The sequence below is a fragment of the Myotis brandtii genome, unplaced genomic scaffold (assembly GCF_000412655.1).
Source record: "Myotis brandtii unplaced genomic scaffold, ASM41265v1 scaffold810, whole genome shotgun sequence".
Classification (NCBI taxonomy): Eukaryota; Metazoa; Chordata; class Mammalia; order Chiroptera; family Vespertilionidae; genus Myotis; species Myotis brandtii.
The window spans coordinates 497,437-520,824 of record NW_005371274.1 but is presented as its reverse complement, the minus strand read 5'-3'; the positions used below and the strand labels follow the sequence as shown (position 1 = coordinate 520,824).

Genomic DNA, 23,388 nt, shown 5'->3' with positions numbered 1-23,388 from the left:
GGCTCAGATGGTTGGGCGTCGTCCCGGAGGTTGCCGGTTTGATTCCCAATCAGGGCACATGCCCGGGTTGTGGGCTCAATCCCTGGTGGAGGGTGTGCTGGAGGCAGCTGATGATGTGTCGCTCTCATATAGATATTTCTCCCGTTCCCTTCCTCTCTCTCTAAAAATCAATTTAAAAAATCTTAAAAAAAATGAACATTTGAAAAATCTGGGTAAAGGGAATTCTTTACTATTTCTGTAACTTTTCTGTAAGTCTGAAATTATTCCCCCCTCAAAAAAATTAAAAAGAAACCCATTTCTCAAGACAATATACCTTGTTAATTTAAGAGATTAGTAAGAAGAGATTAAAGTATGGCTCTAAAGTATTTTTGAAGATAACAAATAAAAATGAGTTACCTGTTCTCCTCTGTAAATAACATATTCAGCTAATGCTAGGCCATTTACACTGGGTCGACCAGTGACTGAGTGATGTCCTGGAGGAGAATGTGCCATTTTCATTGCACTGAACTGCAGGAACGATTTCCCCAAGGTTACCCGGCAAAAGAGCAGCTGCCTATAGCGTGAAAAGGAAAAGATCTTACTGAATACAAAGTAGCATATGACAATTTTATTTGTGTACACTGTCTAAGCTTTTTAATACATTTATACATAAACATTTATGATTGTTTTTATCATTTCACTCTAAATGAACTTTATAAGAATGTCTTCTACTATTCTCATTAATGAAAGAATTTTTCACTTTAATTATAAAACCTGAAAATGTAATAACCGTATAGGTATCCAGACTCAGCCATCCTGCTTCAGCAAAAGCACAAATCATAGCCCAAGTGGGAAGGAGGAGCTTTAAGGGACTTCCATGAAGTGGTTTGCAAAGAACATTTTTCCAGTTAAGTCCAGTGGATTCTACCTTCAAAATATATTTACAATCTATTCTCTTCTCTTAAATGTTCACCTGGACTATAACAATGGCCTCTGATTTAGTCTTCCTGTTTCTACTCTAATTAATGTCTAAACTATTTTCCATTCAAGCAACCAGTGATTTAGGAAAAAACAACAACAAACAAAAACCAAAAAACATAAATCAGATCACATCACTCTTCTGCTTAAACCCTTTTAGAGGCTGCTCACTGTACTTAGAAGAAATCCCCAAATTCCTTACAATGGTACAAAATTCTCTAATCTTAATGTGTTCTTCATGCCCCAGATACATTTTCTTCTTTCACATAGTCAAACTTTCTTCCCCCACGGCCATGATACATAATACGCTGTTTCCTCTACCAGCCATTCTAACACTCTTCAAATGGCTAACATTCATTTTGCAGGTTTCAGGTGAAATGCTACTTCCTCAACTAGGTCTTCTCTACCAGAAGTTTAAGTAGGTTACTCTCCCACTCCCCTCTGGCATATGATTGGCCTTCTTTAATTCCAAAGAACTATCTTCGGTTCCTGATTTTGGTGGACCAGTTGATGATTCTATTCTCCAAAGAGATACAATCTATACTTGCTATTTAGCCTCCAGTTAATAAAAGTAAAAATAGCAATGTTCAATTGATAAAATATCAAGAAATTATAAGTCTTCTAACCAGTCCAATTTATGATCTAAAATAGAAATGGGTGGGAAGTCATATCCAGGAGGGCTGACTTCAGACACCTACACAAAGTCTAAATTCAGGGGGAAAACAACAAGAACTAAACAAAAACAGACCTCTCTCTAGGACTATAGTTCTTCACCTTGGCAACCTCTCAAAATCAGCTGGGAAGCCTTTAAAAATCCCAATGCCCCGATCATACCCCAGTCCAATTAAATGAGACTCTCTGAAGGTGGGACACAGACATTCATTTTTAAAGCTTCCTGGGTGATTCCAATGTGCTGCTAAGACCGAGAACTACTGCTCTAGGTTGTTGTTTTTTCTTCTAGATCTGTAATCAGAAGCATCAGGAAACTTGGTAGAATTCAAGTTCTAGGACCCCACCCCAGAACTATTAAATCAGCAACTCAAAAGATAGGGCCTGTGAATCGGCATTTTCATTAACCTTCTAGGTAATTCTGAAACTTGCTAATGTTTGATAACTACTGCTCTAGATCTTTATAAGCAGTGCCCTAACTGTAGAATATATCTCAATGTTTGATCTTATTTGATTTTTCAAATGGCAAAAGATAATTTATCAGGAGTTTATCAATTAGAGCCAAGTTATTTGAATGCTTTTAACAACCGAGTTAGACCAGGATAACTACTTTGTACTCCCCCCCCTTTTTTTCTTATTTACACTTCATGAATTTGCATGCCACCCTTGCACAGGGGCCATGCTAGTCTTCTCTAAATCCAATTTCAGTATGTGTGCTGCTGAAGCGAGCACACAAGTAGTTATTTGATAATAATGTGCTTTCTACAGGATTGATGTGCTTTATTATAACTTTTCAAGTAGTAATATTATAAATTGAAGATTATGAGCATATCATAATGGAAGAGAGACTTCTTCATGCATTGCCATGAAATAATTAGGTTTGGCAAGTAGTACCATTTTAGCATGTGAATACTAGAATTTTTAGAGTTCACAGCCCCACAATAAAATCTTTCATGCCCAATGATATGTTCTTCTCCATATTCTTTAAAACACCAAATGTAATTTAATGATTAAATGAGTTAAACAGATCAAGTGCTTTAGAACTGGGCTTGGCCCATAAAGTTCACCTAGCCTTGCACCCCAAAATTTTCAATATGGAACCAGTTCTTATCTGATTCTTATAAAAATAAATGAGAACAAGTGATCTCTTACCTGTGGCAAATGTAACAAGATCTGTCTTTGTGAACTGGACACCCAGTACCTCCTCCAATTCCATATACATACTGATTGCTTTTGGAAGAGTTTTCAGCAAAATAAATCCCAGCTCCGAACATGCCACCTATATAGGCATGCCTTTCATCGAAGCCTTTATGGATAATTGCATTCACAAAGGGAGACCCTAAAACACACATAGATGAATAACAATTTTATCTTAAAAGAAAAAGAACAAAAACTAAAGCTTCTTAGAAGTTAAACTCTTAAATATACATACATCACTACAATAAAGCAAAATCATAAAACAAGGACAAGTTAACTGTCAGCTGATTCACTACTTTAGAATAATTGTTTTAGAGGAATTACACAAGTCAACCAATGTTCTAATAGGGTGGTAGTAGTTGAGCTGGTAAAATAAAGACACATACATATTCAACTAGAATAACAAACAGATCACTTGAAATACAAACGCTAATCAAATTCCAAACCCTAAATCTATACAAATCAGAATCAATCCTCCTATATAATAAAAGGCTAATATGCAAATTGTCCCCTTGACCAGGAGTTCTACCAGAAGTTAGACCAGGGGGCGGGGTCAACCCACCAACTGCCCACGGCCCCTCCCCCACCTGGCCCCGATCAGGGCAGGCTGGCTGGACCCCACCCGTGCACAAATTCGTGCACCAGGCCTCTAGTAATCTTATAATTCACCTCATATAGCAAGGATGAGTTCATTAGGTCTCAGAATGACACCCATGTCTATGTACATGTTTTAGATATCAAAAGTAACCAAAGTGATCTTTTTTTTTTTAAAATGTTTTATTGATTTTCTACAGAGAGGAAGGGAGAGGGATAGAGAGTTTGAAACATCGATCAGCTGCCTCCTGCACGCCCCCCCACTGGGGATGTGCCCACAACCAAGGTACATGCCCTTGACCGGAATCGAACCTGGGACCTTTGAGTCCACAGGCCGACGCTCTATCCACTGAGCCAAACCGGTTCTGGCCAAAGTGATCTTTTCAATGTTCATTCTCTTCTGTATACTTTGTTTTTCCTATCTTTCCAGTGCTCTGCCTTTCATCACCTGCTTTAACAGATTCCATCTGCAAAAGAGGTGTGCCTTCATTCCCTGCACAGTGACTTCTTTCTCCTTCTTCCTTGCACGTGTGCAAAGGCAGGGAGCTTAGCCAAAGGGGAGGAACTGAGCACAGGAACCGGGCCAGGGAGTGGGGTCAGGATGGGAGCTGGGAAAAGCCAATATAAAATAGCTAACTGATTCATCAACATCAGTGTCCCTGTTCATTAAGAGACAGGAAAATACAATGAATTCCACTTTACAGAAACACTGAAGAACAGAATCACTTATTTGAAATAGGAATAACAAACCATTTAAGTCAATACATAAATATTTTTGTAAGTCAATGCCAGAATAGGATGCATACATTCTTTTGAGGTGATTTTCAGTTCTTACTTTAATTTTAATTCAATCAACTAGTTAAAAATAAAACAATTTCTCAGAGTGTCATAATAAGCAAAATATTATACAAAGAAAAAAAGGCCCTAGCCGGTTTGGCTCAGTGTATAGAGCATCGGCCTGCAGACTCAAGGGTCCTGGGTTTGATTCCAGTCAAAGACACATGTCCAGGTTGGGAGCTCGGTCCCCAATAGAGGGCATGCAGGAGGCAGCCAATCAATGATTCCCTCTCATCATTGATGTTTCTATATCTCTCTTCCTCTCCCTTCCTCTCTGAAATCAATAAAAATATATTTTAAAAAAAGAAACTAGGACTTAAAAAAAAAAGGGAGGAAAATATGAATAGCGAACATTCCCATTTCTGTATTTTTTCCATTATGGCAATCTTATTTATAGAAGCTATCCATTGGGAAATATACAAATTCAAGAGGTTGAAAATATGAATATAGCCCAGCCAGTGTGACTCAGTGGTTGAGCGTCAACCTATGAACTAGGAGGTCCTGGTTTGATTCCTGGTCAAGCTCAATCCCCAGTGGGGGCTGTGCAGGAGGCAGGTAATCAATAATTCTCTCTCATCATTGATGTTTCTATCTCTCTTCCCTCCTCTCTGGTATCAATAAAAAACAAACACAAAACAACAACAAAAAATACGAATATATAAATATAAAATTTACAGAAATAATTTTAAAAAATGACAAAAGGGCCCTAACCAGTTTGGCTCAGTGGATAGAGCATCAACCTGCGGACTGAAGGGTCCCAGGTTCGATACCGGTCAAGGGCATGTGCCTTGGTTGTGGGCACATCCCCAGTAGGGGGTGTGCAGGAGGCAGCTGATCGATGTTTCTCTCTCATCGATGTTTCTAACTCTCTATCCCTCTCCCTCCCTCTCTGTAAAAAATCAATAAAATATATAAAAAAAATAAAATAAAATAAAAAATGACAAAAGGACTATATAGATTCATTATTATTTCATACTTGACAAAAAGCTATTCTAATGTGGAGAATGGTGGTAAGGTAGGAGGAGAGCAATCTTACCATGAAATAGCATTCTTTCATTTGCATGGTTGTGGTTTTCTTCGGAAACTTCTTTTCTCCTGTGAGTATACCTTTCCCATAGTTTCTTGTTACAAACTTTCTGAATCTATAAAAAAGGAACCAGAAAAATAACACCTTTAGCTCATAATAATTACTTACCTTCTTGCTTATCTTAACCAGAAATGGGCCAGCCACATAGCTGGAAGAGGCAAAACTTTTCTTTAAAATGTAAACTATGTTATTTTAATCAACTAAAGATGGAAATATAGCTACATTTTGGAAACTGAAAACTTCAAAGGGAAAAAAGCTATACAGGCCATATGTAAAGGTCAATAATACCATTAATTGATTAAAATACTTCCATTCTCATTAATTTACAATTATTACTAAATATTTCCAACTCAGATATGTTTTCTGTATTTAAGTATTAAAAAGAGAATATGTTTTTCCCTTGTTTTATCTGGTTCAAAGTACTATCTTTATCTGTTTTTAATTAAAATATTTGAAATAGCCCACACCAATAAACATTCTTAAAATATACATACACATATCCCCTATTACTCCCTCTATCTTTCCCTATCCCTCCAATTCCTAAAATTTTTGTCTGGAGAAGAGTTCAAAATGGATGCTAGTCTCATCTAGAGTATTTACAACGTCAAATTTCATAATCCTCGAGCTGTTTCTTAGCTGTGTTTAAAGGTGCTATAGCCCCCTGCTGGTCCTAGAGCACACCTGGGAGCTGGTTTTAATTCTGACTCAAAATAAGCCAATATACTGCCACAGACAAAATTGAGGACTACAACAGGCACAAGGGGATCTCATTTAGGTAAAAAAAAGTAACAAAATTAAAAGTCTTACCATTGAAAAAAAATTTTTCATTAAATATTGCATTAAAATATATTATAGAGGAAAAAACAGCTTTCTCAAATTCAACTACTGGCATACCTCAGGGATATGGTGGATTCAGTTCCAGACCATCACAATAAAGCAAGTATCACAAAAAAGAGAGTTGTTATATTTTTGTTGGGAGGAGGGTCTGGCCTTCAACTTGCAAAATCTGTGAAGCTCAATAAAGTGAAGTGCCAATAAAGCGAGGTGTGCCCGTATTTTGGAAATCAAACATATGTTCTCTCTCCTGCCCTCACCCTTAACAACTGCTTGTTACTGTTTGCAGACAAAGTAGACTTGACTGAAAATTTGCTTGTAATAGGCATAAGTATTTGTTTTATTTAAAATTATTATATATGTCCATGAGTGGAAATATCAAGATGTCATTCTTATGTTATCTTATATAATAAAAGCCTAATATGCTAAGTGTCCAACCGTCTGTTTGACTGTTCGACCAGTCACTACGTTGTGCACTAACCACCAGGGGGCAGACGTTCTGACCAGTAGGTTAGCTTGCTGCTGGGGTCCGGCCGATCAGGACTGGGCGAGACAAGCCGGACAAGCCCTGGAGCCCTCCTGCAGTCTCTCCGACTGGCCTGCGCCCTCTCACAATCCGGGACCCCTTGGGGGATGTCGGAGAGCTGGTTTCAGCCTGATCCCTGCAGGCCAGGCTGAGGGACCCCACTAGTGCACAAATCCATGCACCGGGCCTCTAGTACTATGTTAAAAACTAACAAAAAACATTAGTCCCAACCCTGGCCAGGCCTGGGTTTGATTCCAGGCAAGGGCACGTGCCATGCCTTGGTTGCAGGCAACCAATCGATGTGCCTCTCTCACATTGATGTTTCTGGTTCTCTCTGTCTCTCCCCCTCTCTCTAAAAATTCATGGGGAAAAAATATCCTCAGGTGAGGATAAAAAAAAAAAAAAAAGAAAAAAAAAAGAAAAGGAACACACAGAAGTATGATCCTTTACCTGAATAATGCGTTTGTTTTAAATCATCTAATTTCTAATAGTATGAGCATAGCAACCTCAATGTATAGTTTTAGTATTCACTAACTCTAAAATATGGCATCTAATATTATACTCATAATAGTATATTTGTGAAACAGTAGTATATACAACTGAAAGATGATGCTCACTCTTGAGTTTAAAATCTAGATATTTGCCACATTTTAATTCTAGCCATCTTATATTTATAATGATTAGGAATACTAGTATATCAATGTAAAAAAGAATCTATCAATGTAATTATTACAAAATCATTATGCATCTCAAGTAGAATGTACACTTTTTGCTTGCTATAGTTAAAGAAAAACAGCAAAGTTGGAAAAGGTCCTGAGAAGAGTCACTGGTATCAACAAGGAGACAGAACTCTCATTAGAATGACTAAAAAACATTTTTGAAAGACTATTTTTGGAAAAGATGAAGGTATTGAGGGAATACTATTAAAATTATGAAAAAGTGATAGGTATGTTGACTCACAGAAACCTGGAGTAGTCAGTTAGGACAAATAAAAAAAAGCATGATATAACTATAAAGATGAAGTCCTTTTAGGAGCCACAAAAAAATCCAACTTTGTTACCACAGAGCACCTTAATAATTTATATAAAGTCCTAACTCTACAGGACTTATCATTACCCCAAGGTAAAGCATAACTGCTAAACTTGAATATTTCAACAAGCACTGAATTACTGATCATAAAAACAGTATACAGGGTTTTCAGAATCTTAAGCTTTCCAAGGGTATATTCTTTCCCAAAATATCCCCTGTGCCATGTCACAGACTTATAGGGCTGGATAGATCATTATGTTCTTATGAAAGTTAATTATGGTTTTAGGCTTTGAAAACTATGGTCTCAGCAAACTATTTTTACTAACTTATTACCTTGAGAATATTGTATCTGTTGAAGATTCCACCTGCATGACCTCCATCTCTGTGCTCTCGGACTGTACTTTGCATCTGATGGAAAAACATTTCAAATATTTAGCTATTATGTTTTTTCTGATTTGGGGAACATGGTTCTTGACTTATATGATTCTATTTTTGAATATAAAATGGATTTTTAATATTTTTTGTGGTTTAAGAAATATGAGTTCTATAAGTTCACAAGTACTATTTTCTAGTGATAGCTGTTAGCTAGTACAAACAATCTGAAAACATATTTATAGGTGAAAACTATATAATTCAAACTAAAGGAAGAAAAAACAGCTAGAAGCACAGGGAGCTACACATACAAAGCTAACCACTTGACATACCAAAATACAAAGATTTATTTGTTTTCATTTGTTTTGCCCTAATAAAGCACAATTTGTATTTTATCAAGAGTTGGAGTTTCTTGGGTTTTAGAACTAAGTCTCACTCAATTTTGTATCTTTGTAGTCAACTCACACATATAAAGGGTACAAGTTCTTCAAAGTGTAAAGCACTATTAAAAAGTGTTAGTGGATCCATGAATTTTGTAGAAAGAAAGCTGGAAGAAAAATTTTCTGGGTGTGTCCTCCACTGTTCTGGGTCCTGTCTGAGATACTGGGCTTTGCAATTGCCTTCACGAAGGGAGGTGACATTAGCATCTTCTTTCAAATGACAGCAACCTCTTCTCGAATGGAATTCTGTGTTAGCATTAACTATAGTGCTGAACTGGAATTAAATTACTGGAATTAAGGTTTACTGAGGGAGTCTATCTTAAATGCAGATTTTGAAAGTTTTCCAGGTAGGAGTTAGGGATAATTAAAATACTCTACGACATTTTCAAGTATATCTGGAAATCTCCAGGAAACTTAGTTATTGAACCAACATTTATTTAAGATATATGAACATACCTCTTCCTCCACAGACTGAAACTCTTTATCATCGGGAGACAGATCGATAAGAATTGTTCCACTTCCAGAAGTGTTCAGAGTTAAGTATGGATTAAGACCTATTGAATGAAATTTGAAGGCAAAAATTCATTTGTTAAAAAAACACACAAAAACAACCAACCAACCAAACAAAAAACATCAACCAAAAATAACCTGATTTATCCGATGCTTACTACCAATTTTAAAAGATGTTTTAGATTTCACCGTTTTCCCCACTAATGTCCTTTTTTGTATTCCAGTATCCAAAACAGAACATCACACTGCATTTAAACTACTAATTTGACCTGGCAAGTCATAAGGGTTTTGTGGGAATAGTTCAGAAAATCTTTCTATTCTTTATCTCCTAGTCTTAATGAGTATGTCTTCTTCAAATTATCTCCTTTATTAAATGTGCAACCCTTCCAGCATTTAATCCCTTTATTTTTTGAAACTATGAGAAGAATTATGACAGAAACTTGCATAACCTCAAGTAATTTTAAGTCATCCTAGAATAAGAACTCCATAGTTTACTAACTACTGACACTTATTCTTACCCATATTACCAGTAGATTCTTTAATTCAATGCAATGAACTTGTCTTATTTCCTGAATATCAATGGTCAAGATAACCACATATATTTTTCTAACTTTATTCTCATAAAACTTTTTAAATGGAATCTTAAACAGAATTTTCCCATTTCTTTGGTGTATTTATAACAATTCTCCTTTAATATCTACAACATGATCTCCAAAGTTCTGCTGTTTTTCCAGGTATGGATCGTCCTTTACTGCTGGGTCAATGCATGGTGGGCGGTTTGCCTCTGGAGGTTAAGAGCACTATTTGAATTTAGAGTTCTGGTCTGAATAACTGGATTACCACCAACATGCTGCACGCTTATGAAGATTTATAGGCATGTCTGAATTACAAGGTTTCTAAGAAGTACAGAGACTATGCAGAGGTGAATAGGTTACAGCAGAAACACTTAATGAAGACTGACATATGCTTGAATAAGGCATCTTTGGACCTCCCTGAAGAAAGACGTTTATCAGTGTTGAAATATCAGGACAGGGAATCTATTAATTTGCTGCACTAAATAATAGCTAATAAGGCTTTTACGTCAGGACCAGAGGTGGCATGGAGGTACATACAGTGGGGCCTTGACTTACGAGTGTCCTGACTAACGAGTTTTTTGAGATACGAGCCGTCTCTCGGCCGATTTTTTGCTTTGAGTTGCGAGCTAAAATTCAGGTTACGAGCCAGCTTCAGATCCACTGCTAGTCGGCCGATTTTTTGCTTTGAGTTGCGAGCTAAAATTCGGGTTACGAGCCAGCTTCAGATACCCCACCGCTAGTTGGCGCAGCGAACGTCACAGTGAACGCCACAACATCAGCCCAGCATCACGTGTCTCACTCGTTCACTTTTTGATTTGACATACGAGTAATTTGAGTTACGAGCTCCGTCACGGAATGAATTAAACTCATAAGTCAAGGCCCCACTGTATACTTGCCACTTGGAGGCAGTATCTGTTTCCATCATGGTTTCCTGAGCCTTTCAACAGTCTTAATAACTGTGTGCCACATACTATGATGTACTTAATGTACAAACACTGCCTGCTTTCCTTTTTAACCCACCTCTTTCCATCACACTTGCTACCTTACCAGATGGTTTTATTGTAATAGAGTCAGGATGGCAGTCCACAACTGAGGGTTCTAGTTTCTCTTCATTTTTGATACTATTTATATTTATACTAACATTCCAGGGAGCCATGGGTTTTCCCTCCTCTTTATCTTATAAAATTTTTGTCATCTATACTGTAAATATTCAAGACCATCTCTAAACATTTTGCCCTACACCCTACCAGATAAGTAGGATGCATTTACCTTTAACCGATCCTATTCCAGACTTCTAGTATACAGCATTCCTTAGCTTGTGTTACCTAATTTTTAGAGGCACTCCTTTACCTTCTTCAAGAGCTAGATCCTCTTCTGGCAGGTATACATTCTTTCCGGAAAATTTTCATTTTTGCTAACGGAGGATTATCTTCAACCCTAGTTGTACAGCCAGGACTTCAATTTCAGGATGCTTCTGACCCCAGGGTAAATAATTTCCTCAATTTAACAATGAACTTAGAATGTGATTTCTGAAACTTAAATTAATTCACCTTTTTATACTCAGGACCTGGTACATGGGAAGGGTTAACATCTGTTGACCGAATGCAATTTGCATATTCCTTAAGCATTAACATCCAGGAGAAATAAAAATATTCAACTTTGTTTTGTTAAATTTCCTCAGTTGCAACATTGTTTCCCTGTATTTTCACTGGAAGTGTTTAGAATTTAGCTATTTACTACAAAAGAGAAATTTACAAACTCTTTTATGGGCAGTCCTGAACACCTAATCATTGCCTATTACTATAAGATACGAGATACCCAAGTTTCAGATCTTTCAGAATCAAAACTTTGGAGCTAGGATAACTTCAGAAATAACTAAATAGAAATAACAGCGCTAAAGCAATCCCTAAATTTCTGAATGGCCCAGAAGTTTTCTTAGGTTCACACAGTAAATAGCAGCAGCTCAGGAAGCTTAGTAGTAGCAGAGTTAAGACTTGATTCCAGGTTTCCCGGAGCTCTTCCTATTAAATGGACTCTTAAGATTTTTAAATTATCAATTAGTAAGTTGAGGACTGCCTTTATGGAAGCTGTTAAACTGACAATAGCAATGATTTAAAATGAAATACCTTGTTGTCCAGAGATAAGTCTCTCAACTCCTTTAATTAATTTGTGTCTATGTCCATAAGCATTGATTCCAATCTCTTTCAGCTCCTTGTGCCCCATCTCAACCAATACATCCAAAGTGATCTTACAAAAGAGAATAAATTGTTTAGAAGACTTACTCATTTGGTGAACATCCATATATTGGTGATCTCACAATGTACTAGATTCATACATTTACTTCAAATTAATTTTTGAACAGCTTAGGAATGAAAATAAATCAGCTGTTAAACAAAATGAAAAGCTGCAGCTAATTTTAGTTAACTAGCTAATTTAATTATTTAAAGTTGAGTCATGAACTACCAAAAATATCACTATCATTTAGCATAAGAACCTGAGAAGAACAAAGCAGCAAAACAAAAAATGTATTTTCAAATTCATATTTAGGTACACTATTATATCTTTCCACCATCCCTCATGTATACAAGGCTTTTAATTGTTCCTCCAGGCTCCAGATAGTGCTTCTGCATCACTGTTCAAACTAATCCTTTATCTCAATTATCTTATTCCCACTTTGTGAAACTAAAGACGCTTTAAAAAATCCTCTTCTATTTATACTATGTTTTCTCTGGAATCCAGCTCGCAGTAATCTTTTCTTTCTTTGCATTTCTAAAATAGATGCCCAAAACTTAACTCTTCATATGTTCTTGTTATAACTCTATAACTAGATCAGAAGTTCCTTAGGGTATGAATAAAAAAAATCTGTAATTATATTCTGACAGAGTACTGTAAATTGGGACTATTCTAGAAAAGACCGGATATATAGATGGCATATCTATAGGGTATCTAAAAAAAAAAAAAGTATACACACAGTTTGAATAATTATAAAGGCAGTGTTTATTGAAATACATTTCACTTTTTAAATTGAGCTATCAGCTGTTAAAGTGTGTACACACTTTTTTGGGACACCCTGTATATAGAGGCTAGTGAAGTGTCAGGCTTACAGTGGGTAGTTACTGATAAAACAGAACTAAACAAACAGGGCTCAAGGGTAACTTATTTTTGGTAGAATAAGCTAAACTTTGCATTCAAAAAAGTTATTTTACTATTACTACACGAGAGTTAATTTTATGTGCTAATAAACTGAACAGAAATTCCAAGATCAAGCCAAATTAGAAGAGTGATTTCCAGTCTCTTAAAAAAAAAAAAAAATATCCTCCCTACACTCCAAACAAGTGGAGCATTTCAAGTATGCCCTACTTTTTCCTTGAGGTTCCATAAAACACCAAAACAAGCAAAAACAGTTAACCAACTCACCTGTTCTCGCTCAAATATATCCATTAGGTGTTCAAGCCCAAGAATTCTTACAAATTGAGTTATGCTAAAATCTACCCCTGGAACTGAAAAATAAAAAATCCAAAACAAAAAAAAAAAATTCACACATCAGAATAATAGATATCAACATTATGACAAAATTTTTGTAATATTACTATATACATAAAGAAAGTAAAAATAAAGCAAAATGTGAATAGCCACTAGGGATATAATATTGAACAAAACGTTACAAATTACAAAGAATGCTGTTAAGAGTTCATCACTAGAAGAAACAATTAACCAACAGGACACTCTCAGGTTAAAACAAATCTTTTAATTAAAATCATTTTATTTTTAACTATCTTTAAAATAAGTTTCCATAGAGCTGAAACTACTGTTATATGTAAATTTTATCTCCATTAAAGAAGCTTCCCTGTCTTTGAGCATGTAAGCTACTTCACAAAAAAATTTTCACAATGTCACATAGGTTGAGATAATTTTGACAGGTAAAAGGTTAAAGAGAACAGCTTTTAGAGACTGCAGATATGTGTGTGTGTCTTTCTATCTTTTTAAAATTGGGTATTTTGACATGGAATAAAAAGTATTCCATAAATTTGTATACAAGAGGTAAATTAAGGCACAGCTACTCTACCAAAAGGACTTCTAAACTTTTTAGAAAGCATATTTACATCTAAAGAGTAGGTTAACAGCATCAAGTCTCAACTTGAAAGGAGAAAATGTCATTAGGAATTATAATAATGTAAGGAAAGTAACAAAATGCTAAAACTTTCCAACTATGTTAACCTGATACTAACAGTTATATCTAAAGTTAAAAAAAAAAGACTTTTTAGCATTCCAAATATCAAATATGTGCCTACAATGTGAGTTAGAAAGTATTTTCATAAAATCTCACCCTCTTTTTTCTCCAAACTGGAAGCACCCTCTGTTCCACTTGAACTAACCACTGAAGACAGTTCAGAAAAGCTCCCGGATAAGTTATCTAGACTGCTGGCTGCAGAAAGACTTGATGGGCTGGATGGACCCGAAGACAGAGCATCTGCAGAGACTCCAGGGCTTCTCATGCCATTGAGCACTTGAGGTTTATAACATGAAGGCAGCGCAGAAGGGGGCATGGCTGCTGTCAGGAGAGCACTGACATCATCTGCCTAGGTTACAAGCCAGAGAGATGAAATCTGTTAAAATTCTACTACACCCAGTAGAATGCATTTTCAAATGACAAAACCCCTACATATTTGCTCTAGAACTGCTTTTCAATATAAAAATGATTATTTTAAAAAGTGAAGCAAATAAGTGATATTCAGCTATACTATTATTCAATATAAAACATAATTCTTCCAAGACACAGAATCAAAACTGTTAAATGTGGCAGAGCATTAAAAAAATCGTAATTTTGATACTACAATGAAAAATATCAATTTAAAAAGGTAAGAGCTTTTAACACTTGCAATTACTGTGAGAGAAGTAATTTAACCTACATTAAACTTTAGCAAGCATCATGATCGTTTGTTTACTGGAAAATATTCAATGATATTTGTTCCTCAATATTGAATGTTTTTTGGGGGTTAACAAAGATAATTACTTTAATAAAATTCGCTAGAATTGAAAAAAATCCCCAAATTTACTGATAGGTTAATTTAATTAGTGACATTACCATTCTTTCATAATGCTCAATTAAGACACTAAGTAATTAACATTCAGCAAGAAGCAAATCAGTACTTGTTTTCATGGTTAGTGATTTATACTGACTACCCGATCCTTATCCTTTTGTTCCCCCCAGTCTGAGGACTCTCATGGGACTCATGGTTTGTATATAACATTTAAAAATAATATTAGCACCATTTATTTTTGGGTGCTTTTTATGTACCTGGTACATGCCAAGGACTTTAAGTACATTAAATCTCATATTAACCAAATATATTTTATCCCCATTTATAGATGAGGTAACTGAGGCTTAGAGGTTAGGCAACTTGCAAGATTGTACAACTAGAAGTGGTAGAGGAATTCTAAGGCAGTCTGTTCAACTCTAAAGCCCACACATGTTCTCTAGAGCACTTTGTTTCATTGTCAATTATATTTGGTGGACTGATAAACGAGTGGATTGAACAAGAAAAGTTGACTTTTAAGGAAGTTTGGAATGGGAAAGACATTTCCCTGAAAAGAAAGTTACAAATATGGTTGGGCTGTCAACCTGAGAAAAATCTATTTAACCTCCAATGTATTTCAACTAAATTAGCTTTTCAATATAACTTGTAACAATGGAATCTCTCTCGGTGAAAGCAGTCTGCAGAAGAGACTTCCCTTCCTACCTCAAGAATTTCTTCTCCTTTCCCTCACTGCTCTGGTCAATATCCCCAGTGGTGGAGGCAAGACAGGTACCTGTGTTACAGTGGTCAAAGCAGAGGTAGAGGCTAGTATGGAGACTCCTACAGGAGTTCCCTCAGGAGAGGAAGAAAAGACTTCCACAGAAAACTGGAGAAACAAGCTTGTTTCGTGAACAGCTCTACTGGGGAAGAAATATGAACTTTGGGATGAGGTAGTGTGGGAGGGAATCTAGAAGCAGGTTTTGTGGCTGCACCTGAAGGCAATGCTCCCAGCTAGGGAAATTCCTCAAGGCCCATGTCCTGTATTATCCTGCACCTGTATGCACTGCCAGTATTCAATGGGAGCTTGTGCCTATTTTGGTTCCCAACTAATATAAGTAGTTATACTTTATACTTCTTTTTTCCATTTCCCAAAGTACTTAAAACACAATAACTAAAAATTCTATTATTTAGTTATTATATTTTAATACCAAAAATGTTCTACAATTAAATTGGGCTAAAAAACAGATTTTACACATTCACCATGAAGACATTTTATATATACCAAGTGAATTTTAAAAAGCGAGAAAAGCACTGAGATTTTTCAAAGAGCCCATCACTTACTGAAACTAAATCTAAAGGTGTTTGTCCTTCCTGATTTTTAAGAGTAGGATCAGCTCCATGGGCCAACAATAAAGCACAAAGCTGTGTTCGTCCCTTTTGGGCTGCTTCATGCAAAGGTGTGAAAGCCCATTTATCCGTGGCATTGACACATGCATTATACTTTATTAGTAAAGCTGCTACATCTACGTGCTGTAAAAGAAAATATTCCTGTTACAGTCTGAAATTTTATTACACTTTAGTTCCTAAAAAGTAACTAGCCCTATATACCTATTTTTCCATGTATTCATACTTAACCTGGAAATGAAAAACTGTTTCTTCCCAACATCACAATGTATAGGTAGTTAATTAAAAATTACAGTAGATATTTAAATTACTTGAGAAATTATCTAGAAAACATGAAGAATTTGACAAAGAAGTGAACTAACTAATATGACTTTAATAATTTCTCAATTATTCAGATGTTATAACTGCTGAACAATAATTTATAAATAAGCAGCCTTCCTCAATTATTCAAATTATACTACTGGAGATTGTCAATACTGGTGGCAACATTTAGGGTTATAAAAAGTCAGGAATAATGCATCTGAACTACAGATTCCTATGAATCCCAATGAGTTTCCTAGGCACCAACAAATAAATCAACAGCTTAGTGAAAGTAAAAGATTGGTGGTAAGATAGTAAAATGAATGACAAATGTGCTGCACATCTCACAGCAGGCTTACAATAGATTCAGAATTGAAACTTGGAAGTTATTTAACCTCTTTAGCCCTCATATTTACTTCTCTATAAAATGAGAAAGTCAAGCTAAATTCCCATTAAACTGTAATACTGATTTTCACTTTGAAAATCTCAAAGGATTTTAAAGGTAACATGGAAGAACTTACCCCATAAGATGCTGCATTATGTAAAGGAATAAGTCCTCCTTTGTCTTGGGCATTCACATCAGCTCCATGTTGCAACAAATACTCTGCAACTTCTAAATTATTATAGCCAGCTGATTTAGAAAAGAAGTAAAATTACTTTTAATTGTTAATATAAAAAGTTACATACAATTATAGAAATATGAAACTCCCCTTTGGAGTCTATTAAAAAATTTATCTTTGAAATAAAATCTGCCCACTGGCCTCAAGTTGGAAGCTCTCAGGGATGATACTCATTCATTTTAGGAAATCTGATTGATATGACTGTATCTTTTAAAACCTTCTTCCCAAAGTCCCTGCCTTCATGTTGTTATATACAACTTCCAGAATTCAGATACATGGTCTCCAAGGCTGCGAGTTAAAGGCATTCAATCATATAAAAGCTAAGTTAGGACCTCAATGCAGAGCAGGAGACAGCACCCAGCATGGGTCTTAGGGCACCGATTCCCCAGAAGGCCACAAGAACATGCTTTTATCTCTACAAGTCTGGCAGCAGAACCTATGTGTTGCTAAACCCATGAAGTGAAACAATATTTTATAAATATGCCATAATCTGTCATCTTTAAAACTGTCAGCTATCTTAATACATACTCTTACGGTATAGTCCGACACATACTCACAGGCTGAAAGCAAATCTGGAAGTTAACTTTGCCAAAATAAAACCAGATATGACTTGAAACTTTAAAATAGTTGAAAATATTTTATCTACATTTAATTTTTATTGTAGTTTTTATCCTTTTGTTGAAGGATCTAAGGGAAAACAATTTTACTAAAATCAAGCAAAGAAAGACAAACCTACAAAACTATTATAAGCTAAGTGTTGCACTGAATGTACAAGCCCTTCTAGGTCTCAAGGTATAACACTGCCCAGGTGGGCAAAAATATTCTGTGCATACAACGTATTTGCCACTTACAAAAACAACGTAATTAAATAGTGATGTTAATGTTCTAGATAAGCGTCCATAAAAATTTAAAAAGCTAATATAAATAAATATGCACAACACAATTCAAATCAGAGGTTAGGTCACTCTTGTCTTATATGAACTAGAAACTCCTGATTGCCAGTAGAAGCAGAAAAGCTTTTTATCACCATGTGGCTTATCACTTCCAAAATTCTCGAAAAGACACAGATAGAGTAATACTTTTCCTCGGAGAGTGGGGTCCCAACTTACATGGGGCGAGAAGTTAAAAATCACATCTAATCAAAATTATCCCTTAAACACTAGGAACACACTCATACTGAGACTGAAATGAATAGATTTTTACTTTTTTCTTTTTTTAATACATGTTTTAGATAAAGTTGTGTGAGTAATATAGGCGTAGGACACAAATCCACTGAAGTATTAGCTGTGGCTCAGTGATTTTAAAGGCCCATTCTCTAGCACCTTCAATGTAGCTGAAAAAGCTGTACTGAAACCACAATGCTGTATACCTGCACTAAAAACAAGGTGCACGGTGCCAATTTTGAGTGAAAATTTAGAACAAATATTATGTACTCAAGTGTGTCCTCCAAAATTCCTATATTGAAGCTCTAAGCACCAGTATACCTTAGAATGTGACCATCCTAGCAGACTGGTTTCTTATAAAAGGAGAGTGGGACCGATAGAGTGAGAGAGACGGGGATGTGTTCACAACAAAGAAAGGCTATGTGAGGACACAGCAAGAAGGTGGCCCTCTGCTAGGCAAGGAGAGGGGCCTCAGGAGAATCCAATCCTTAAAATCTTGATCTCCAGAACTGTGAGGAAATAAATTTCTGTTGTTTAAGCCACCAATCTGTAGTATTTTATAATTAATATAAGAAATAACTTTGGTGAGAGGTTTATGTAACTTCTGAAAGTCTTTTAAGATTTATTTTTCTGCTTGTGTTTAACAGCTATCATCAGAAGAATGAAAAGCTTTAGCTTCTCATGAGGAAAGCTGGGTCAAGCAGGCATATTTTTCAAGTTTCTGTACCTAAAACTCACTCACCAAAGATGATTCAAATATGGTGACCTGAAAGGTTCCAAAGCACACATGGTGACTGGCAGAGCCTCTTTCAACTACTACTACTAGATTGACCATGACGTATAGTTGCCCTATACCAGTGATGGCGAACCTTTTGAGCTCGGCGTGTCAGCATTTTGAAAAACCCTAACTTAACTCTGGTGCCGTGTCACATATAGAAATTTTTTTATATTTGCAACCATAGTAAAACAAAGACTTATATTTTTGATATTTATTTTATCTATTTAAATGCCATTTAACAAAGAAAATCAACCAAAAAAATGAGTTTGCGTGTCACCTCTGACACGCGTGTCATAGGTTCACCATCACTGCCCTATACAAATACACTAGAGCCGTGGTCGGCAAACTGCGGCTCGCGAGCCACGTGCGGCTCTTTGGCCCCTTGAGTGTGGCTCTTCCTAAGCCTTAGGAGTACCCTAATTAAGTTAATAACAATGTACCTACCTATATAGTTTAAGTTTAAAAATTTGGCTGTCAAAAGAAATTTCAATCGTTGTACTGTTGACTAACGAGTTTGCCGACCACTGCACTAGAGTGTAACAGTGATATTAGGAGATTTTGATTTAAACCCTTTACATTTATTTGTAGAAGATATTTTACTCAGATAAAATGAGTCTTAGGTTTCACCAGCCTAAATCTGTGAAACTCCATTCCCTTACCTGCTAAATGTAAAGGTGTTGAATGTCGGCCTTGGATATCACGGCAATTGACATTATCAGGAGAAGACAACTTCTTCACTCTGGCTAAACAGCCCTTCTTGGCAGCATCTAACAAAGCTGAGTCTCCCCTCAGTAGATCTTGGATATCAGTGTCTCCATCTTTAACAAGATCCAAAGGAGTATTGCCATCCCTGTTCTTCTTTGTAGGATCTGCACCATGCTGGGCATGTGAAAAAAGAACAAAGAGGAACTGACTTAGGTTTGTCCTTGGTCAATAAGAAAACAGTCAATGTAACTATACTAAAGAAAACCATTGCCTACTGAGACTCTACCTTCAAGGTTAACATGATTGTTATCAATGTTTAATTTAATATACAGAAAATTATAATAAAAAGGATATAGAGGAAGTTAAAATATACTGGGGTTTTATAATGCAACACTAGTCAAAATTTTAAACTACATTTAAAATAAATTAATTTTCAAATATACCATTTTTAGTTTCCACAAACATTGAAATAAATTTAACTTTACTCTTGTTTTTACTGTAAAATATGTACACTGGTACCTGTATTGAATCAGCACTATCAATTTGATTAGATTCAAATAAATCTGGCTTAGAAACAAGGAAGCATGGAACAGAGTGCAGACTCTCAGTGGGAAGGTGCGGGGGCGGGAGAGGGAAGGTGGGAAGCAGAGAAGGTGGGGGGAGGGAGGTAACCAACCAAGGACCTTGTATGCATATATGCATGGCCCATGGACACAGACAAGGGGGTGGGGGGGGCCAGGGGGGTAGGGGCGGGCTGGAAGGGGTCAATGGGGGGGAAAAAGAGGACATATGTAATACTTTCAACAATAAAGAATTAAGTAAATAAATAAATCTGGCTTATTAATTATATAATGCATCAACTATTTTGAAGTACTAAGAAAAAAACATAATCAGAAAACTATTAATATAACAATAGTTGACTTTATACAATAATAAATCTACTCAACACTAGGAAGACAAAAAATCCAATTAAAAAATGGGCAAAAGACCTGAATAGATACTTATCCAAAAAGGACATACAGATGGCCAATAGACATATGAAAAAATGCTCAACATCACATTCATCAGAGAGATGCAAATTAAAACTACAATGAGGTATCACCTCACACCTGTTAGAATGGCTACTATCGATAAATCAACAAAGAACAAGTGCTGGTGAGGAAGGTTGTGGAGAAAAAGGAACCCTAATGCAATGTTGGTGCAGACTGATGCAGCCACTGTGGAACAGTATGGAGTTTCCTCAAAAAATTAAAAATGGAACTGCCTTTTGACTCAGTGATCCCACTCCTAGGAATATATCCCAACACTCCCAAAACACCAATCAGAAAGAATATATGCACCCCTATGTTCATAGCAGTGTTTATAATAGCCAAGATCTGGAAATAGCCCAGATCAATAAAATAGAACCAGAAGCATGGAAACATGGAACAGACTGACAAGTGCCCATCAGCAGATGAGTGGATAAAAAAGCTGTGGTACATTTACACAATGGAATACTACACGGCTGTAAAAAAGAAAACTCTTGCTCTGGCTGGTGTGGCTTAAGAGTTAGAGCATTGGCCTACACACCAAAGGGTCTTGGGTTTGATTCCCAGTTAAGAGCATGTAACTGGGCTGCAGGTTCTAATCAGTGTATCTCTCTCATATCTATGTTTCTCTCTCTCTCTTTCTCTCCCTCCCTCCCTCCCTTCTACACTCTCTAAAAAGCAATGAAAAAAATATCCTCAGGTGAGGATTAAAAAAAAACCCTCAAAAAACCTCATCCTTTACGACAGCATACTAGATGGATCTGGACATGTTAAGTGAAATAAGCCAGTCAGAAAACACAAAAAACATAATCTCACCAATATGTGGAATCTAATGAGCAAAATAAATTGATAAACAAATTAGAACCAGAAGCATGGTTACATGGAACAGACCGACAAATGTCAGAGAGGAGGGGGATGGAGAGGACTGGATAAAGAAGGTAAAGGGATAAGCTAAAGAACATATATGTATGGCTCATGGACACAGACAATAGTGTAGTGAGAGCCAAGGGAGGGAAAGGTGGGAGCTGGGTGAAGGTGGGCAAAGGGGGGGCAAATGGAGAACTGCAGTATTATCAACAATAAAAAAATTTAAATAAATAAAATAAAATAATAAATCTATGTGTGGTAAACATACTCATATTAAAATAATGTTCCTGGCATTTATTCTGATATCTAGGTAGAGAGTTAGATACTGCTTCCTATTCCTTTATTAGTTTAAATTAATATTAGAATTATTAGAAATATTAAACATTTTCTATGTAATACACCCTGTCAACAGTAAGTGCTTAAATATACCTGGAGCAGGAGTTTGCAAATTTCATATTTTCCTTTTGCTGCAGCTTCATGTAAAGGTGTAAATTTCCATAAATCGGCTACGTTAACTACTGCTCCATGCTTAACAAGAAGTTCTGCAACTTCATAATGTCCGTAAGAACATGCATTGTGCAAAGGTACAAGGCCTCTGAAAAAAAAAAGGTAAGCCATGCAACACAAAGATATGTTTTAATTTAAATAATTACATATAGCCGATAAATTTCTTGAACTGTAAGAGATTATGCTGATTATACAGAACCTACATATTTAATGAAAGCATAGATGGAATTATTTTGGGGGGCAAGGGGGAAATAGTTAAAATTGCAGAGAATATATTAAATACCTAGAATTGTATATTTTTAAAGAAAAATAATTTTAAAACAAACTGGAAGAATTTAAATTATTACCAAAGCATTTTTTAAATCAACCACACTATTGTAATCTTCTTGGTCATTAGTAGTATAAAATACTAGAGGCCTGGTGCACAGATTGGTACACGGTGGGGTCCCTCGGCCTGGCCTACGCCCTCTCATAATCCAGGACCCCTTGGGGGATGTCAGACTGCCAGTTTCGGCCTGGTCCCCATAGGCCAGGGCAAGGAACCCCACCAGAGCACGAATCTGTGCACTGGGCCTCTAGTATGCATATAAGATTTTTGGTTAATCTCTTCCCACCCTCCCCTCGCTCCTCTTCCCTCTGAGATTCATCAGTCTGTTCCATGTTTCCATGCCTGTGCATTGAGCATCTGCCCCCTGGTGGTCAGTTTATGTCATAGCTACCAGTTGAAAGGTCGCTTAGGCTTTTATATATATAAACTAGAGGCCCGGTGCACAAAAATTTGTGCACTTGGGGGGCGGGGGGAGGGGGGCCCCCCAGCCCGGCCTGTGCCCTCTCACAGTCTGGGACCCCTCGGGAGATAACGACCTGCTGGCTTAGGCCTGCTCCCGGGTGGCAGAGAGCAGGCCCAATCCCTAAGTGCAGCCCCTGGTCAGGCTCAGAGCAGGGCCGATTGGGGGGTTGGGGCACCGCCCCCTGTCACACTCAAGGCAGGGTCGATGGGGAGGTTGCGGCGCCACCCCCTGTCACCCACAGAGCAGGGCCGATCAGGGGGTTGGGGCGCTGCCCCCTGTCACTCACAGAGCAGGGCCCATCAGGGAGGTTGGGGCTCCGTACCCTGTCACACACAGAGCAGGGTCGATCAGGGGGTTGGGGAGCTCCCCCAGTCACTCACAGAGTAGGGCCGATAGGGGAGTTGGGGCACCGCCCCCTGTCACACTCAAGGCAGGGTCGATGGGGAGGTTGCGGCGCCACCCCCTGTCACGCACAGAGCAGGGCCGATCAGGGGGTTGGGGCGCTGCCCCCTGTCACTCACAGAGCAGGGCCCATCAGGGGGGTTGGGGCTCCGTACCCTGTCACACACAGAGCAGAGTC

At 37.0% G+C, this 23,388-nt stretch overlaps 1 protein-coding gene across 1 annotated transcript in view; it reads right to left on the bottom strand.

The window, feature by feature from the left end:
• The window catches only part of TNKS2 (tankyrase, TRF1-interacting ankyrin-related ADP-ribose polymerase 2), a 100,692-nt gene that overhangs the window by 3,296 nt on the left and 74,008 nt on the right, over positions 1 to 23,388 (bottom strand). Inside the window, exons 15-26 of the mRNA XM_014531554.1 lie at positions 21,940 to 22,105; positions 19,570 to 19,789; positions 16,871 to 16,980; positions 15,987 to 16,175; positions 13,955 to 14,207; positions 13,045 to 13,127; positions 11,754 to 11,874; positions 8,999 to 9,096; positions 8,064 to 8,138; positions 5,291 to 5,396; positions 2,779 to 2,965; positions 397 to 553 (exon numbers count right to left, since the gene is read on the bottom strand). Of these exons, the coding sequence (XP_014387040.1) occupies positions 397 to 553; positions 2,779 to 2,965; positions 5,291 to 5,396; positions 8,064 to 8,138; positions 8,999 to 9,096; positions 11,754 to 11,874; positions 13,045 to 13,127; positions 13,955 to 14,207; positions 15,987 to 16,175; positions 16,871 to 16,980; positions 19,570 to 19,789; positions 21,940 to 22,105 (1,765 nt within the window). The remainder of the gene's footprint in view (positions 1 to 396; positions 554 to 2,778; positions 2,966 to 5,290; positions 5,397 to 8,063; positions 8,139 to 8,998; positions 9,097 to 11,753; positions 11,875 to 13,044; positions 13,128 to 13,954; positions 14,208 to 15,986; positions 16,176 to 16,870; positions 16,981 to 19,569; positions 19,790 to 21,939; positions 22,106 to 23,388) is intronic.